Below are 21,274 nucleotides of genomic sequence, written 5' to 3' on the forward strand. Positions count from 1 at the left end.
TTTTCGTATTAACGCTAGAATTTAAAATAATAGAGAATGGGTCTTGAATATAATTATTATAGATATTTTGATTGTTTATACCTAAACTAAACTAAACTAAACTATTATTTATAATTTATATAATACGAGTTTATTGCGCGTAAACACAGTCAATCAGAATGTGTGTACGTACCAGGTTAATGTATTTTTTTTATAACAAGCTTCTATTGAAAACCGCATTTTTCTATTACAGGAGAACAATGCATGCTAATGCAATACGTATTGTTTATACAAGATAACGTTTCATCTTAAGTCTACGTTTATTATTATCAATTCCCATCAACTGCGATTGTCGCCTATGCGTGATCAGTCAAACATAAAAACCACCATTAAGCTACATATGTGTCGTTTAGTACACTTTTTTCTCCAAAGCCCGTTCTTCACGTTGGTTAAAAACTCTGGCCATTATGTTGGCTATCTTGTAGCACCCGCTCTTGAAGTTGGTCAACATTATGGCAAACGTTGTAGTCGTTTCACGTCGCGAGGGAATTTTCTCTACCCCGGTCTTATTCTTCCAACCCCTTTCGGGGTTTAGGCATCGCGGCCTATTCGTCCCGGGACGTCAAACCAGGTGCCCCGCTCCGACTGCAATTGCTCGGTTCCGATTTTGGCCATGCAACAACTTATCTTGCGCGCACTATATATGAGCCAACATACAGACCAACGCATAGGCCAATGTGCTGGTCCACGTGAAGAGCGGAAATAACGAGGACAACTAATGTTGTAACCATTACGCTGAGATAAAGCAAAGCTGTCTATTGCAAGCTTCAGTTAAGTATGCCAAATTCAAGAAACTAAATTAGTAGCATTTACTAATCCTGGTGTTCCACTTGACTCAAAGTATACCTACTTTCGTAATTTCTATCACAATAGAATATTACTATAGGTACCATAGACGTGTTACCTTAGACCAGTAGTTCCCAAACTTGATTGGGTCCCGACTCCCGACCCACCTAACAAAAACGGACTAAGTCAGGACCTACCTCTTGACCGTCTTAAAAAGGAGCCATAAAATATATTGGTAACGCTCAGATTACACAGTCTTTGTGGTGAGGTTGGGTCATCATCATAGTCAACAATAAATAATAATTATTGTAAATTTATAACTTTATTTCTAGTCTGTGGTCGTCCGGCTGTTAGTCCGATCGGATTTCTTGTTTCAGGGCCCACTCAATATTCGCTCACGACCCATCTCTGGGTCGCAACCCATACTTTGGGAACCCCTGCCTTAGACTATAGAGCTAGTCTGATAATTAATTCGACAGGCCGTTATAGGAACTCCTAAACAAGACAAAACCATTTATCTTGACAATTACGTATTAAATAAATTTATTATTAATTATCCCATACACACTTATATAGACTATACCTATATAGTAATGCAGTCAGCATTTGAAATGTAAAACCAAAATTTAAGTTAGGATACTACACTCCAGTATGGTTTTATATTTACATTGATGAATGTTTTTTTATGTATTTGTAACAATATTTAAACCAGAGTAAAAAATACACATGTATTTACAATGCAATGCATGTTATTTTCTTTTTATTTACCATCGCATGTAGCCATGTGGTTATTATTTTGTTTTGCGTTTTTTTTTGTTATATAGTACTTTCATTTTTATCACGTTGCAATAATTTATGGCACACATTTTTATGAACGTTTCGCGTTGGACAAACGTCCCTGTATTTTATTGATATCGCCACTGCCGGACGTTTTTAACTTTTCTTTTTATTTATTTGGCCAATGCATAATTTCTAGAATTTGCTACTCATACAGTTTATTGAGCACTTAAAAGTGTCGCCTGTATATTAATAATTTTATTGTCATTCCGACTGTAAACACTTCCTTTGTATAGGAAGTATGGATAATGAAGTGTTGATAATGAATCGGGCGATACTTTGCGGAAGCTCATTCAAAAATAGTGAATAATTGATTTATTTTGCTATTCTACGTAAAATCCACGCGACTATGCCACCTAGACCTGACAAATAATCTTCTGTAACTCGTGCGCATTAACTTGACATATGGCTACCAACCACAGTATAAATATCATTCGAGCCCTGTGTCAAGTTATTCCGCACGAGCTGTATGTACGTTTCACTCCGAAGCTGGAGTATCCTCTGAGGATAATTCGTGTTCCCATCTGAAGGGTGTTTGCCAGTTAAATACAGGCATATGAGGCTTATAAACTATGCCTTAGGTTGAATGTCACTAAACATGACGTGTCCCTAGCGAACTAGCGAGTGTGCACAGCGAAGTGTTGGTTTACACTTAACATCAAATGTGCAATCTGCTTGTTCAGTCAAGTAATCGATTTTATAAGGTTTGATTTAGATTTGAGAAGTTTCGCTATTGATTTTGGTAGAGTACCTACGCACTACAGGCTCAGGATGTGCATCATAATATATCTCGAGACAAAAGTAAAACAAATGTCGACCAAAAGCGGCGGAAACCAAAATATCGCTTTCCCTGACATTGCGATAGGAAGAAAGATTTTGCCACTATTAATCGACACATTTTGTCTTTCTGTCGCCTCGAGATTTGTTTTGGTGTGCATTACGGCAGTCTCACACGTTAAAGTAGATATAGCTACCGTCAAGCCCGCAGCGCGCATAGTGAAAGTGAAAAAAATATCGGAATTATAAATATAAGATAAATTTTTCACTTCGCCCATCCCTAAGCGCGCTGCAGACTTACAGTGCGCTTGAACGTGTGTGGTTGATGTCATAATAATAAGAAAAGCGAAGATGTGGATTTCCCTTACGGTTTCTATATTTCCTAGAAAATTCCTATTCACTCTTGCCTTGAAGGTGCACAAATAAATCAAAAGTAACACTTTTGATTTGTGCCTTTTGATTTATTTGTGCACCTTCAAGGCAAGAGTGAAAAGGAATTTTCTAGGCAAGCGCGCTCCAACCTAAACCTCATCATTGCTTTCCACTAGGCATGATTGTAGTCAAGCGTTAGTCTATTCAGAATAAAAACATAGGCCTACAGGATTTACCTTGTCGCTTGGTCTTTCATTTCGCGGAGTATAGCAAAATAAAGGAATTATTTCACTACTCATAATACTTTTGTTGTTTTTATATCGTGTGAGTGGCATGTCTAGATGTCGTTTGCATGTCCCGCCTGTGCTAGCCCTGTTGTGTTGCATGCAGGTCTAGGCGAGCCTCGCAGCAGCTGTCCCGGAGTGCCGAAAGCATTGACCAGTCCTACAAAAGGTAACTCTTCATTTTGTTTTGTTATACAGTGAAACCTGAATAAAATAAGACCAATATGACCAATATTCCTGTCCTCCAACTGATCGGAAAATACTGTATTACGAGCAGCAATGGGTACGACAATCAGGGAACGAACCTCCACCTCTCGGTGATGAGTACGGATCCTTTCCCCTAGAACAAGGTTTTTCAAAGTGGGGTACGTGAACCCCTAGCGGTTCGCCATTCGACGGCAGGGGATTCGCCACAAGATTTATGCAAGTGGCTTGTTAACTAATACCAAGTCAGAATTAAGGGTAAAATTGTCCAAAATTACTCCTAACTTTGAATTGAGTTAAGATATATGAGAAACCTCTGCTATAGTTAATAACAATGTGGTTCCAACATTATTGCATTAAAATACCACTTTTTCCGATATTATTTATAATTTAGATTTTATTTATAAGATATCTAAGTTTATCAAAATTGTTATTAGGTTTTTTTTTACCTTAATAGTCTGTATTGAGTGAGAAAAATATATTTAGTAAAATGTAAAATCATTTTAAATAGGTATCTTTCTGAATCTGAATAGGTTTCAGTACCTACCTACAATTCTAATCGATGCCCACTTAAAAGTGGTCATAAAGATACGGAGTAAATATTTTTTTTTCAAGACATAAAAAAAAATCGACGATAATTGGGATCTCAATTATTCAAGTTTCACTGTAATTTTAAGCATGACACACACACGGGAAATGTTCTCGGCTGCTGCGTATCGAGGTTTTGCGATGGAGATCTGTGTCACATTTCATAATAAATCATCTATATTATGCAAAGTTCATGTTTGTACAAAATTCTCGACCTGTCCCCGGGACCACTGCCCATGTGTGTGTTCATGCTTTATGGAAGAACCTGTTGTAGCCAGAGCTGCATCATTGCAAAGCCAATAAGGTCTAAACTCCATAGTTACCTAATGCTAGCGACTCACGTGCCTGCAGCGCTAACGGCACATACGATAAAACTAACCGTGTGTTGGTCGCGATGTGTATGATATCATGCAGATCGCAACTAACACACTATCCTGCGGTTAGCGCTGCATACACGTGAACTTATTAGATGGTCAGTAGCTAGTATAGTGAGCACCTAGTAGAGGCAAGAGTTTGATAAGCTTTTATAAAATCACGAAGGTCTGGCAACCACAGGTTCTCTAATCTATCACTTCAATAGCACCATTGATGTCATTGTTGCTCATTATTAGTTTGTTAGTATGTTTTATTTGCAAAATATTATTAGGATATTTATTTTAATCTATGTATTTAGCGAAAAAATCATTTTTAAAGTATGGGTATGAACATGCGATTTGACAATAATGTTTATCAAATTTTAATGTGGTAGAAGAATTGAGTAATTAAAATACTTTTAAACTTCTATTTATTTATAATTTAATCCTTCAGTTATTATTTACTCACGTTTAAAATTTTACTTTTTGCATTAAGCGCGTAAAAAATTAAAAATATATTACTATATTTTGTAAAAGTCAATAAAATAGATAGCCGGATTGCAGATTAAAATCTGTCCTACTTTCATATCCATGGATCATGATTGATTTCATTTGCAAAGTGTCTAAAACGTAATTTATTAGATGCTATCAAGCGCCAAAGTCTTGATGTGCCGTTTCACAACACCTAATAGATAAGCTAACGAAACGCGATTCAGTAAACCACTCTGTTTATGTGGATCTGACCTATTTATGGACTGAGTATATCAAATACCCAAAGTTTTAACTGTATCTACAGTTTTGTCTAATAGAAATTTCAATGTAATCATCAGCAATAACTGTACAGTTAAAACTGACGGACATTACATGCTTACGATTTAACTGTACAGTTAAAACTGCAGGTCTATAGCTCGCATAAGATATGAGGTTTGCCAAACGTTCACGATCTTCGAAGCTGTCGTAACATAATTCTCATGTGATAATTTGAATGTGTGTTTATCTATTTATTATATATTATCATTTTTTTCTGATAAACAATGTGTTGGATGCATATATGCATATAGTATTGAGTCATTCTTAATATGTACGCATGTCAAGAAATTGACAAAAGTAAAATTGTCTTTTTTGACAATTGACAAAAGTAATAATTGCCATTGCCTAGTTTAGTCTAGTATTTGGCTATTGATAGTCTTCTGCAAATCTGTTTGAAAATCGGCAATGGCCTCCTCCAACATCTTCCATTCGTCAAATGGAATAATTATTATTATTACTCGTAGTACATGAAAATATTATATATTAAATCGTATCCAATCAACTTATGTACACTCACATACGACGTGCATGGTTGAAAATAATAATTTTAATCTGTGATAAAGAAATTCGGCAAATAAAAGTGATTCCTAGGTAGATAATTATGTACTTATATTATAAGAAGTTCTGTACGTGTTTTAAAAAATCTTATTTTTTAGCCATTTTGTTATAAATTATATAAATTTAGAGATACAATTTATTTTTGGAGCTTGCTGGTCACTTACAGTCAAGTAAGACCTGTGTTGACAATCGAAAATAGTTTCTCGAAAAAACATTATTATTGTTAACACTTTGATAAGTATATTATGTTCAATAAACTACTTTAAAATTCTAGATTAATCCTAAAGTATCTCTTACAAACAAAACGATACTTGTAATGATAAGATATCGTATGCGATATTTGACACATCGACGTGTGTGGTCCATATCTATTTATGTCGACTGAAAATTTCTTCCGATAAACAATTTGGACTATTGACATAACTTAACGGCTATGTTGTATGAATGTTTCAGGTCGAAGAGCCGTTCCGTGGACCATGGCTTCGCCGCCCCATTCGACTTGGACACACTGCGCTCCAAAGTGGAAGGGAGGTTCGACGCTGTGCATAGAGGTGAGCATGACATTCTTTTATAATAATATTTGACGGAACAATCAGGTAGGAATTAGGTCACGAATGGTTTTTGTAAATGGAAACCATCCCCAGTAATGGTACTACTACGTTCGTCGTTACTAGACGATGGGCCATAGCTGTCCCATCAAAATAGTCGGTAGATGGGTATGTGATGATTGCAAAACTTACTCACTACGGAGGAGACTCGTGCTCTGAACTCTCGTCTGCTCCCAGGATGAGATTGATGATTACAGTATGCTGTACCATTACTCAGTACACGGGATCTTTGTTACGTATGCTGCACCCGTAGTTAGTAGTAATTTGCAAGCCACTTATGTACGTAGCTTATTTTTCTCAGTGTGGTTAGGCAAATAGCCCATCACGATAGCCCAAAGCAGACAGGCAGACTTCAAACACGTAGAGAAAAAAGAAAATTCTCAGGTGTGCAGGTTTAATCACTATGTCCTTCACCATTTGAGACACATGACATGGTGCATCCCCCGGACGAACCTACGCCCTCGGTTTCTAAGGCAGAAGTTATATACGCTGGGCTATCACTGCTCCGCGACATGTTATATTCGAATGCTCTGCCTGTGACGACCTGAAAGGCACAAGGAACGGATGGTAGTCCAGTGCAGGCGAGTGACAGCTATAAGCACAAATGCTCTGGAAATAATGAAGAGAAAGGAAGAAACGGAAATATTCTAGGCAGACAATGTAATGCCACGCAATTCCGTATTGACCCTGAAGACTGAAAAAAAAGGTGTTCGTTAGTAGTTGGAGAAACAGATAGAGATAACTTCTATACGATGGCTTATCACAGTGAGATACCGCGATGGGCCATAATAGAGAAACGCTGCAGGGCATCCCGAAAACCCTCAATGCCATACCCTCTACTCGTCTACGCTAAGTCTTGTGTCATTTTTACCGGCAACAATACTCTTTTTCGGAAATCCACTAAAAGGTATTTACGCGGGTGAAACCGGGCGGCACAGCTAGCTTTAAATTCATAACCAAATCTATCATATATTATGTTTGTTTATATCGTCGTTAAACGGTTTCAGTGACGGATGTTCGTTATTGCGATTTAATTCAATGATGATTTACGACTGCCGCCGTCACTAACGAGTTTATTTAGTACGTATATCCAGACGGAATGTAAGACTGATGTCATAAACAGAATTACTAACGAAACCGTATAATTTTGGCTTCATACAAACATACATATATTAATTATTGTTATTCTTGGAAATGAAATTACAGTGTAAAAGCATTTAAATGTTTACACCATTACGGTTTTATGGCCGCCTCGATTTACCAATATTTCGTCGCTCAAGAAATATTATCACGCAAGTAGGTTTTCGCGATATAAATCACATAGGACATATAAATTTGTACAGCGCGTTAATGTTGAACTTAAATTATTGAGGAAACAATTGAGATTTTTATGTTAAAATGATAATCAACAACAATGATATTGAATGTTTTCGATTCAACATCTCCTGACATATGTTCTGATGCCGCAGAAAACTGCGTTAAGTAATTTGGGGTTTTTCGTTACTATGTACTCGTAGTTGAATGTAGGAACAAGCAATTGGACCTACTGGTTTTATTTGGAAAAACATCGTCTATAACATGACCTCATAGGGCATGCTCGAAATATGTCCTGAAATACCTTGAAGTATGTAGTCCGGAGGGCCTGTATCATTTATACGGCTGATACGGCGGTATACCCCTGGTTGAGGAACATCAGAAAGTGGACTGGAATCGCGAGTGCTGCACAATTATTTGCCTCCCGAAATATAGACTGACTGCCAAATTTCGCTAGTCGGAGAGACACTAATTAATAGATTATTTTTATTTCTGCGGCACAATTATTTAAGGGAAATTATTTTAGGAGATTTTTTAGATGAATTTTACGGTACTGTAACTGTAGAATCTGGCATATTATTTCGTCCTCAACTGCATGCAAACGAGGGCTGAAAACATATTTTATTGGCAGTAAGTCAAGTAGCGAGTGGAATAAGTCCACAAATGACCTATTTGGCGTCGCATGCTATTTTGCTTGTTTCAGCATAGTGCCAAGAGAGTCCAAGTGCATGTTACTACAATTAATTGCATTAACAACGCAGTAAACAATGCTTGTTTGGATTTTTAATATCCATCCTCCACGAATCACGATACATACATAAACTTAATTACACCTACTCATAATGAAAATGTTTGAAAACTGAACAGTAGGTTTAAAGTCACAATAGAAACACGACTTATATAACACTCTTTTGCGTCGGGGGCTAATTATTAAAAAAAAATCAGCCATTACAGTTAATTTATTTAAAATATATGCTTTTAACCTTTTTCTTTAACCCTGTGGATGCTGGATCATGTTCAGGAAATGTTACTCGTCAAAGATTCATTTGTGGGATTTAGCGCGTCTGTTAGCACGAAGATTAGCGTGTTGATTTGTCAGATTTATATATATATATATTTTTTCATAATATTAATTGTTTTGCCTTTTTTAAGATTACCCATATGATATTCCCTCTTTTCGAATATGCATATCTATACTAATATTATAAAGCTGAAGATTTTGTTTGTTTGTTTATTTGCTTGAACTTGCTAATCTCACGAACTACCGGTCCGATTTGTAAAATTATTTTTGTGTTAGATAGCTAGATATCGAGGAAGGCTATAAGGCTATATATTATCCCCGTTTCCTACGGTAACGGGAACCACGCGGGTGAAACCGCGCGGCTTCAACTAGTAAATTATAAAAATGTATAATGGTGCGACAATACTCTAACGGGAAAAGAAATTTCAATAAGTCCAGACCTATAGCATAATCGTAAAGCAAAGTAGCTCTAAATTAAAAAATATATATATATTTAAAACATTCATACTGCTAGGCTGCCAACTGTCTGCTGACCCAACTCCATTATGCAGCGACCAGCGTATCCGAGGCAAAGCGAACACAAGCAACATAGTACCTACCTAAGCCCCCATTCGCACGAGAATTTTTTTAACGGTCTTTTAAAAATCGTTCAAATATAGAATGAAGTTAAATGAATGTCCAACGCCCAAAATTGAAAATGCAACACAACTCGAAAAAAAAGTGTGTGTCAGCTGCGACGCACGAATGGATTTTACTATTTCTGATCGACTGTCTAAATACGTTTATTTTGCCCCACAGCATATACTATGTACGTCTCAAAGTACAACATTGTTGAGTTCCTTAATGATAAAGATGCTTGGATGCCGTTGGATCAGCTTCCACCTTCACACAGGAAGTAAAACTATAAGAAATTGTAATTGTTATCAATTGTAAATTATAATACTGTATGACTTTTTCATTTCAAAAGAGCAACTGTTGAGTTTCTTGCCGGTATCTTCTCAGCAGAACCTGCCTTCTGAAACGGTGGTAGAATCTTTACAAATAGTCAACTGACGTGTCAAAAGTGCTTGTAAACTGAGCCTACTTGAAATAAATGATTTTTGATTTTGATTTTTTTTAAAGGTGAAAGGTGCGATGAATAGGTTGCGCACAAAAACGTAACGCTGTCATTCGTTCATCGAATTTTACTGCCCATATTTTTTCATACTGGGGGCTTTATATGAAAAATCGATTCTTAAGGAGTAAACTCCAAAAAGCGACGTGTTTTAAAAACGCTATCGTGTGAACATATACTTGGGAATGCATTTGTTGTATTTGAACGCTTTTTTAACGTCCGTTAAAAAAACTCTCGTACGAACGAGGGCTAAAGGTTATTGATTTGCCGTCACTGCCAATACTTGCCCTAAATCATACTCGTGACCTTTAGCTCTGATTTGGTACTAATAGCTTTCGAATTGGATCCCCGAACTAACCGCTCGCATCGCGAAATCAATCATAAATTGTAAACACGTACCTACTCGTGAATTAGTGATATATTACTTTCTCTTTTGACGGCGAATGTGTTAATAAATCACTTTAGTGAGAAATTGGAATAGGATTATGTATTAATTAAAACCAGTTTAGACATAATTATTAGTAACTAGCAGACGCCCGCGACTTCGTCCGCGTGAAATTTACTTTTTCACAAATCCCTCGGGAACCATGAACTTTTCCAGGATAAAAAGTAACTTATGTGTTAAACCAGAGTAATGTCTATTTCCATTCCAAATTTCAACTAAATCGGTTTAGTATTTTCAGCGTTTAAGAGTAACAAACATCCATACAAACTTTCGCGTTTATAATATTTGTAGGATGAACAATTAAAAGAGTAGAGTAGTAGAGAACTCTAAAAATGAAGGACTTCCCATACAAACTTTTAACCCCTATTTCACCCCCTTCTATTTTTATTTTAGGGTCAAAAAGTATCCTTTGTTTTGCTCCAAGGTCCCATTTACGATCATACTAAAATCCATCTTGATCGGTTCAGCCGTTTAGCCGTGAAAAGGTAACAGACAGACAGACAGAATTACTTTCGTATTTATAATATTATTATAATTATAATATTATAATTAGTATATTAGTAATTCTGGAAAATATTTTATAATATATATGCTCTATGAACACGAGTCGAATAAGTGTAGTAAAAAATATACATCCGCCGGGTTACAATATTGATTTGTTGCAAGTTAAAAGTGCATAATAATCTACGAGTAAATGCCATAACAAAATATCAGGGACTTTAAAAATTCTTTTACCAATAGAAAACTATAACTTTTATAAGTTGATGTGCCCTCTGGCTACGATTCGGAGGGCGTAGGTTTGAATCCAGTCTGGGGCATGCACCTCCAACTTTATAGTTGTGTGCATTTTAAGAAATTAAATATCACTTATCTCAAACGGTGAAGGAAATACATCGTGAGGAAACCTACATACCTGAGAATTTTCTTAATTCCCTACGTGTGTGAAGTCTGCCAATCCGCATTGTCCAGCGTGGCACACTATAAGCCTAAACCCTCTCATTCTGACTAGACAGAGGTGACTCGTGCTCAACAGTGAGTCGAATATGGGTTATTAATGATGATGATTATTATTTCGACGGGAAAGGGAATAAGAGGCGTCTGCTAATAAATAATAATTAATATTATTAGTATTGTATGCACGCGAAAAAAGTTATTTGCTTATAACATGAAAAGTTTCAAAAGTTTTCCATAGAAATATTTCCTCTACTAACTTTATGCCACAATCCGTAAGAAGTACGAATAAAAATCACTTTTTATTACTGCTTCACAGTAATAAAATTTTCGTTTTGCTACCTAAATTATATTTTGTAAAATAAAAGTAATGAAAAACCAACTTTAGCATAAAAGTAATAAAATAGTTTTTGCATTATCTTTTGTCATTGTATAAAATGAAGTCGCTTCCGCTGCCTGTCCAGTTACGACGTAGATTTTCTAAACTATCCAATGGATATGATACGTATACCTACGTATACGTATAGGCCGACGTACTGTTTAAAATCTGAATTATTTAGTATAGCTTCCGTTTAGTAACTCCAAGACAAGTTTCGGATACCCGTATTTGAAAACATTATAACTTGTTGGTTGCTTGCTTATGTCAATAATTGATTAGGTTTCCCTGGCTGAGTTTATTGTGGGCTCTTCTCTGACCAAGGCGCGTTTGGGACCCTCGTAACTTTAATTTTAAGGTTTCCACAGTACTTAACAACAACTACAGGAGCATTCGAATTTCTTGTAAACTAAGACAAATATATTAATTTAAAATATGAAATTTTTGTTTATTAGTTTGTAAGATAAGACTTATTTCTTCACGAATTCCTACTTCGCTACTCGCCTAACACAAAATCATATATCATTACTGTACGATTGTACATGCATAATATCTGGTTTTGTATTAGGTTAAGGGATCATCCTAATTGAATGTAAATGTACGTAAGTCATTTACTTCCTGAAATAGCATTTTTAAGTATTGTAATAATATGTATAGTGGTTTGTATTATATTTTATAAGCATTATTAAATAAAAGTGCATGTAAATAAATGAGAGTAGAATACTTAACAAAAAACAACATAATAGGTATTTTGTTTTTTGTTAAGAAAAGAAAAAAATCGTTTGCAGTTAATAATTTATTAAACAGTAACAATGAAGTATTGTTTCTTTTTTTATTATTTTATAAAAAATCTTCAATAATTACATATGACTGTATGTTTTTTTTTATTACGAGTATATATAAAAAATATAACAATTGTACAATACAGCAGAAAATAGTGTAAAGATAAATATTATTCAAAGATTAGTAATTATCATATGCGGCTTAAAATTATTACTCTCACAATATATTATGTAATGCTTGACAATATAGAAAATTATTCTCAAGTTTTTCAAGATGCCCGAGCATCATCTATACTGTTGTATAACTTCTTACTAATATCGCTAAAAACCTTTTGGTACACGGTTACAAGTTAGCCCTTGACTACAATCTCACCTGATGGTAAGTGATGATGCAGTCTAAGATGGAAGCAGGCTAACTTGTTTTGGAGGAGGATGAAAATCCTCACCCTTTTCGGTTTCTTCACGACATCGTACTGGAACGCTAAATCGCTTGGCGGTACGTCTTTGTCGGTAGGGTGGTAACTAGCCACGGCCGAAGCCTCCCACCAGCTAGACCTGGACCAATTAAGAAAATCTCAATCGGCCCAGCCGTCAAAAGTATAAGTAGGGGTATTTCGTAAACTAAAGCATTTTATGGGGCTTTGCCGTCGGCCTATTGCTTTTAAGTCCTTATGAGGTATACTGTTTTTTAGATAGCATGGGTGACAGTTCGTTTCACTCTTAAGGTTTGCTGCGATAGTAGTACGTATTAAGAACGTCATAAGGCAACTGTCACCGTACTCATGCTATCTGAAAACCACTTTAGTCATAATGTATTCCTAGTTATACGACTATTTATAGCTCAACACTAGAATTATATTGTAAAGTGTCTTACGTTTTGTTTCTTTGTTACAGATGAAGATGAACAGAACAAAAGGCTACCTCCACCGACACCCATCAAAACTATGACATACACAGTAGGTGTTTCTCATATATCACCTTATCATGATCAACCCATATTTAATGGTCTACTAAAGCACTTGTATTTTTTATAAGAGAGAGGGAGAGATTTGGAGTTTCTTTTTTATATGAAATGACATTTTGGCGCTTTACCACTATCATACTAAATAAATAGTTAGTGCCCAAGATGGAACACGCTTGCTTAGATAATGCCTATTCAGTTTTTTTTTATTCTTCACAACCAATTGCAGCCCTTGACTGCAATCTCAACTGATGGTAAATGATGATGCAATCTAAGATGGAAGCGGGCTAACTTGTTAGGAGGAGGATGAAAATCCACACCCCTTTCGATTTCAACACGACATCGTACCGGAACGCTAAATCGCTCGGCGGTACGTCTTTGTTGGTAGGGTGGTAACTAGCCACGGTCGAAGCCTCCCACTAGCCAATAATTTTAAAAGATAGTCAAGTAAGAATTGCAGCATCTAGCCGTGCATTTTAGATTATGATAGCGCTTTCTACGCGTCTTAGGGACATCAATGAGATAGGGATCAAAGACCACACGTTGTCTTCTCCCAGAAAATTTGTTAGAAGAAAGAAAAGCCCAGGATCCTATCTATAAAGAGGGTGGCTTGGTTAAAATAGGTAATGATGATGAATGTCTCATCCTATCGTGGATGGACGTCTACTGCAGGACATAGGCCTTATGCAGGGACTTCCAAACATCACATTCCTAAGCTGTTTGCATCCAGCGAATCCCTGCGACTCGCTTGATGTCGTCAGTCCACCTGGTGGGGGATCAACCAACACTCTGCCGGAGATTCTTAACACCCCTTACCCCGCCGTTACCGTAACCGCTTCCAGTAATAGCGGGGCTCCAGAGGACTGCTCGACACCGGCCTGTGTCTTTTAATAATCTAGCCATTCGTCGGTCGCCAGAGCCTCGTCAATCCATCTGCAGGGTGCACCACTAGCAGGTGAGGTTGGCAGTTGGAGAGACAGATGGTATTAGGCTCCCCCTTACTTCCGCCCCTATGAATGACTTGTACAGGTATGTACTGTTGCAGGTCCGAGACCGTGACACGCTGACGTCGTTGGCGGCACGCTTTGACACCACGCCCTCCGAGCTGACGAAGCTGAATCGCCTCGCCACACAGTTCATCTTCCCCGGGCAGACGCTGCTTGTGCCGGACAAGAGGAAAGGTGAGACTAGGGAATTCCATCGGGATCCCGGGATTTCATCTAAAATTCTCATGTCACAATGTTCGTTACTAAACTCCTCCGAGACGGCTTCTTTTGAAATTGATTATGCATATTCATTAAGTCTTAGGATCGGCTACTATCTATTTTTCAAACCCCTAAGTGATAAGGGGTGTCCATCCCGGGAAAAGAGGTGTTCCGGGAAGGCAAAACAATTGATTGACGTTAGTGCAAGAGTAGGGTAGGGTAGGTGTAGGGTGGGAGTAGAATAGGATAGGGTAGGGAATGAGACAAAGCGAAGCTTGATCGGGTCCCCTAGTACATCTATATTAATATTGTATATCCGTACTAAGACGTAAACTTTATTTATTGTACTGTTTAGGGTGTAATCTCTGGATGTACTGCAACGATTTTCAAAAATCTTTATAGAAAGCCACGTTATTTGTGAGTGTCATTTCATATTTTATTTCTGTATTCCTACGGCAACGGAAACTACGCGTGTGAAACCGCGGGCGTTGGCTAGTTTTCCATTAAAGAAATAATTACAGATTATGAGAATGTCGTATAACATTACCTATACATCGGAAAAACTGAAATTTACCTAACAATGGTGGAAAAAAACTAGACAATTGATCAATTTACGAGTAAGTGCCTACTGACGATCTATTTTTAAATCGATAACTGAAAATGAAATAAAGATATGATAGTAAATAAAAGCTTTTAGATTTCAATTCTAAGATACTCATAAATTACTTGATACGAGTAGTTCGCTAACCAAAAAATACATGGCCATACCATGTACCTACATAATATTGTATTTCCAGGTGATTTTTTTCGTTTTAATTGAACAAGACATTTTTTAATAAATGTACCTCATATTAAAGCATTGAATAGCAGATTCTTTCAGCGTCAGTCGTTACGTACAAAAATATTATATTTCTTAGAAAGCCGCCTGCGCAAATATATTAGTGATCACTCAGAAAATACATTGTGCTACGTTTATTTGCTATTTGTATATGAATGATTTCATAATCTTTCATATCATTAGATGTTCACGTTTATTCATCAAATACACAAATTATATGTAAAGCGCGCGTCTTTGTCTGAAAATCCACTACCGACCTGCTGTTTTTCCTACGTCAGCTCTGAATAAAAAGGCTTCAAGCAATAGTCTACAACAAAATCGCATACAAATCAGAGCAGTATTGGATAATTGTGTGAACAGAACTGACAAAATCTCAATATTTTTTCTGACAAATGAAAATAGAACATTTTACAAATCTTTCTTCAGCTTTATAATATATACATTATAATAGATTTATTATTAAACTGACTTCAAAAAAAAGGAGAAGAGGTTCTCAATTCGACGCGTATGTTTTTCATTTTTGTTTGTTACCTCATAAATTCGTAATGTCTTAATAAATTTTAAAAATTCTTTTTTGGTTTGAAAGAGTATACTTCCAGATTGGTCCCATTTAATTTCCATGAAAATCGGTTGAGTGATTTTGTGTTAAAATGAAAATAACGAAATTGCCGGTACTGTGGTCATTTCTAGGACACACTAAAAACAGATATATTATATATAGGTAGGTAGGTACCTAATATTTTAACGATAACTAAGTGCTACATGTTGACAAGCATTACTTTGCGGAAGTTAAATATGAGCAATGAATAATTCATTTATTTTGCACTAGCTGACGCTGCGCGGTTTCACTCGCGTAATTCTCGTTCCCGTAGGAATACAGGGATAATATTATATAGCCTATGGTCTTCCTCGATAATTGGGCTATCTAACACTGAAAGAATTTTTCAAATCAAACCAGTAGTTCCTGAAATTAGCGCGTTCAGGCAAACAAATTCTTCAGTTTTAAATTATTCCGCGAAAAATCGACGAAATTGACACCAGCTGGGAATTAAACTTAGAACCAGAAAAAACATCGCATGCATAACTGTGCCATAGTATTTTTAAACTTTTGATTATTTTCTTTTCAATCAACGGCCTTCACAGTTTTCAAACCCTACAAATGCCGTCTTCATTAGGAAACGGCTACGATATTAGGTATAATAGAACACTCATACCGTGACGAATCGGTACAGCGAGAAAATGCCTTGCGAAAATGGCCTTCGCGTAGTGCCTTGCCAAATCATCTAGTGCTTGAACGAATTCAATATTTTAAATATTGTGTTAGTAGTGACTACTTTTGGAAGTACGTTTGGGTAGTGCTAGTTGGTGGTACATAAAGTCCTTTTAATAAAAGAAATCCCCCAGACCCGGCGCTAATGTCTTAATGACATTTGGTAATGGCGGTCTTATTGCCATTTGTATAAGGCGCTGTAATTTTTTCAGTTTAGGTTTTAGCGCGGGACTTCTTTCATGAAAAGGACTCTACATTGTACTTACGAGTACGGTCCATAGACAAGATCGCTTTTATTCGCTCGGCTCACGGAAGATTATATATAAAGATTGTGTAATATTTCCGCTTCCCGCTCAGCATTGGGTACAACTTTTGTGTGTCGTTTTTATGAAACGTATATGTATACAGTACCTATATAAGGTAGGTATATGTCGCTGGGTGTATCAAACTGAAGGAGATTCCTGGAATAGATTTACTACTTATAATTGATTTAAATAATTAATATTGCAAAATCCCGTTTACAATTTTGTAAAGCCCTCGACCACAGTCCACAAGTCACTAAACCTTCGAGTATTATTGTCTCCGAACTGACAAAATACAATATTCGGCAATGAATAATGTACTCATTTTTTCAATTCTGAGACAATAATACTTAATGATGAGTAAAGTCATACTAAATACTTTACTCAACCATTTATACATTAATAATTTCTTCTAGAATTCTGCTTTCTAATATAAAACCCGGTCCAAAGCAGTACACCTGTATTGAGCTATGATGTTACAGACAGACACGCAAACAAACATACGTAGGAGTACACTAAACTTTTATTCATCTTTTGCATTCTTTTTTTTATTTTTAATTTTTCAGATAAATGGTAAAAACACTAGTATGGATTGTATATGCGATAACGGTAACAACAAATGCCTCATTGACCTTGGTGTCATACTTGTCACATACAAATGTAAACCCTCCCCTCCCCTTCCATCGTTATCAGCCTACCACTGTAGTATTTTTTCTGTCTGAGTTCCTCTCTCTCAACTCTGATAGCATGGGTACGGTGACAATCGCCTGTATGACGTTCATAATACGTACTATTATTGTGAATCGCGGCAAACTTTCAAGAGTGAAACGAACTGTCACACGCACCATCCTACATGAAACGAACTGTACCTCCTTTTTTGGAGTAAAGTTTAGTTGATCTTGGAGTTGAGACTCATCAAGCTTGCTCCAATACCTGTTGGTGGGCCTAAAGTTATATTCCAGGATTAAGAGTAGTATTATATGGCGCGAAGGTTAAATTTATCGCTATACCAAAAATCATTAAAATCGCGGTTCAGTCATCAAAAATAACATATTTACTTTCATCTCGAATATTATTATGGATCCGACTATTCACTAGAAAAACCCTATAAATTCTCTCTCTAACTCTATTAACAAAGGATTTAATAGAGAGATTACTTTAATTCGCCTGGAGACTAGGTTTTTTAGACTTTTCTATACTTACTTTATGAAGTTATGAACATGGTATGTGCGGTTGAACGACTGGTATCATATTTATAAAAAAAACTTTCAAGTGACTGAACTTTCTGTAAGGCTAGAATCTTTAGTGAACTTTAGACAATATTAAAAAATTCTAAAGAAGTTTGCTGTTGTTTAGAAAGGGAGTTTAATAAAATTGGTATTTTTCTGTAAACTGCCCGAAGTGAATAAAAGACGAAACTGCGGACTATCTTTAAGTTAAATCTACTATCTTGTGCCAACTGGCAGTTTACGTGAAAACGGAAATTAGCTGCGCATATGCTTGGGGATATGTATTATTTATATATTCTGTTTATAATTACATACATGTAATATTAGTAGTCGCGTGCGACTTTATCTAGAACTAGCCGACGCCGCGCGGTTTCACCCGCGTGGTTTCCATTCACGTAGGAATACGGAGATAATTATTATCCTATAGCCTTCCTCAATAAATGGGCTATCTAAAACTGAAAGAATTTTTCAAATCGGACCAGTAGTTCCTGAGATTAGCGCGTTCAATGAAACAAAAAAACAAATTCTTCAGATTCATAATCTATACTAATATTATAAAGCTGAAGAGTTTGTTTGTTTGTTTGTTTGTTTGTTTGTTTGATTGAACGCGCTAATCTCAGGAACTACTGGTCCGATTTGAAAATTTATTTCAGCGTTAGATAGCCCATTTATCGAGGAAGGCTATAGGCTATATATTATCCCTGTATTCCTACGGGAACGGGAACCACGCGGGTGAAACCGCGCGGCGGCAGCTAGTATTAGTATAGATGGAAGACTCTATCTATGAATGAAAACCGCATTAAAATTCGTTGCGTAGTTCAAAAAATCTACGGGAACATATTGAGGGACAGCGAGAAGCGACTATTAAAATTGGGAAACTGCATGAATACAATAAAAATATATCCATTTGTTTATGTAATGTCCATTTATAGAAATGAAAGCAAAAGTTTAAAATATAAAAAAAAAAAAAACAATATTATCGTCCGACTTCCCAACTTAATCGGCCTTGGCTGCGTCGTGCAAATAAAAAAAATGTGTTTCACAACGACGTCACACGTGACGAAACGATTTTTTTTCATTTGCACGACAAACAAAATTACACTACAAGCGCGGAACAGTCGTCGCCGGCGTCTAGCTAGCGCGCTCGCGTCATTGTGCCTGCCATCTATTTTCATTCATAATAGCCGGTTAAATTGGTACGAGTTAATTGCTCAACGAATATAGTCGTATGTATAGTATCCTATGCCGAGTTACCTTTTTCTAATTGTTGGCAACAACGTGTTCGTAATTGAAGCGATATGAATTTGTTTTTATCTCGCGCGATAAGTGCACCGATATAATGGACGTTGTGTTGGCACAGCTGTTCAAGAATGTTCAGTTTTGAGTTCCTGAAGCGTTGGTATCACGGTGCGTAGTGTTTATATTTGTTCGGAATTCGGATTTGTGTTGTTATATGTGCAACAATGTAGTACTGAGTCGATAGTTTACTGTTTAAGTATGTTTTTTTGAATTATCGAAACGCTGGTATCAAGGTGCGTTATTTTGTCTTTATTTATATGGACCAGTTAATCGTTATAATATATGTAACTGTATATGATTGAAGGAAAGAAAAAAAAGAGCTGTGATAGCCCAGTGGATATGACCTCTGCCTCCGATTCCGGAGGGTGTGGGTTCGAATCCGGTCCGGGGCATGCACCTCCAACTTTTCAGTTGTGTGCATTTTAAGATATGAAATATCACGTGTCTCAATCGGTGAAGGAAAACATCGTGAGGAAACCTGCATACCAGAGAATTAACAAGTAGACTATTGGCCTAACCCCTCTCATTCTGAGACTTGAGCTCAGCAGTGAGCCGAATACGGGTTGATGACGAATATGATTGAGTTAATAGTTGTTCAGTGTTGAGTTTTTGAAATAATAAGTATCAATGTGTCAAGGTATCATAAATCTGGGGCGACTGGGATGTCACTCTAATATGAGTTAATCGTTATGACTTGTCTATTGATATACTTAACTAAAAAAACTAAGAGGATTTTGCTAAACCAGAAAATTTGCCGATGCTTAGGTTCGAGTTCACCGACTTTCGTTAAAACATAATCAATCGTTTAAATAAGTTAAACGCCGTTAAGTCTAAAATTCCTGTTCACCACAAATAATGTAAATCGGGCGTTTATCTTAACCGAGCGTGCATACCCCGGTTAAGACTTGTACTTATTTTTAAAGTTAAATGAATGGAATAGTATAAATATAAACAATGCCAGCCTACTTGTACATGGCCAATACTCTGTCTTCCGTCTTTAATATATTCTTATAATTACCATAGAATTGGCATTTATCATAAAAACAGTAGTTTGTGCGCATCGTTTAAAAGTTCTCCTTCAACAAACCAATTAACTTCTTTTTGTATTTTTATTTTACATCAATTTATGCATTTTAATTTACTGTTGTAATTTTATGCTTAAATGGGATAATGCCACCTGTTTTGTAATAAACAAAACTGGTGGCATTACAAACTCAACTTAACTTTATACTCATAGTTGTAATAGGAATTGTTATTGGGACAGGAATTGTTAAGATAGAGCTCTTTCTTCTCGTCTAAGAAAGTTTTACTGCCATACTTATTTCTGTCGCCAAGCGGCAAAGTGTTGTTTTAGTCTAAAGTGGTTGACAGTGTAATTACAGGCATACATGAGTTACTTAACACCTTTGATTCTAGTTGACGATGGACACACCTGGCCACCTATGATTTTGTTTGGCACTTTCTACGACGTTATTCTATAGCTTGGCAAGTTACTTCGTAACACACCAGATTTTCCGCGCGGGCCGAAGGGCTTGTAGCGATGAATGAAAAACCCACGACTGGTGCACCACACTTCCCCGCATGCACGATTTCACAACCGCGCAGTTTATCCCCCCGTCGCCCGGATATCATGGGAGTGTCATCAACGAACTTGTCAAGCTATAAAATGTCTTGCAAGCTGTTGTTTTGTTTTCGGGCCATTATATAGGGGACAATAATAATTCAAAATAGCAATGCTGTAAAATTAAATCATCAGCTCAAACTTAACTTAATGGCCCACTACCGAGAGGGGATATGGAGTTTAGACCTACCACGCTGGTCCAGTGTGGGTTGGCGGGCTTAGGGCGATAATGGTTAATTCGACCGGGACCGATGGCATAACGTGTTCTCAGGGCTGAGAATCTTAAATGAAAATTTAAATTTCTTCAAAGAAAGAAAACTCAGTATAGTC

The 21,274-nt window shown here is 36.5% G+C and overlaps 1 protein-coding gene across 12 annotated transcripts in view; it reads left to right on the forward strand.

Annotated features, from left to right (window-relative positions):
- LOC112054318 (TLD domain-containing protein 2) overlaps nucleotides 1–21,274 on the forward strand; it is a 180,121-nt gene that overhangs the window by 102,982 nt on the left and 55,865 nt on the right. For 6 of the 12 annotated variants that reach the window (XM_052881414.1, XM_052881410.1, XM_052881409.1 and 3 more), the window contains exons 3-6: nucleotides 3,202–3,264; nucleotides 6,062–6,159; nucleotides 13,114–13,175; nucleotides 14,226–14,361. In XM_052881414.1, coding sequence (XP_052737374.1) covers nucleotides 3,202–3,264; nucleotides 6,062–6,159; nucleotides 13,114–13,175; nucleotides 14,226–14,361 — 359 coding nt within the window. Of the gene's footprint in view, nucleotides 1–3,201; nucleotides 3,265–6,061; nucleotides 6,160–13,113; nucleotides 13,176–14,225; nucleotides 14,362–19,157; nucleotides 19,432–21,274 lie in introns of those variants that run through there. The other 6 variants (XM_052881415.1, XM_052881418.1, XM_052881416.1 and 3 more) reach the window with 2 other exon arrangements.

The sequence above is a fragment of the Bicyclus anynana genome, chromosome 4 (assembly GCF_947172395.1).
Source record: "Bicyclus anynana chromosome 4, ilBicAnyn1.1, whole genome shotgun sequence".
NCBI classification, from domain to species: Eukaryota; Metazoa; Arthropoda; class Insecta; order Lepidoptera; family Nymphalidae; genus Bicyclus; species Bicyclus anynana.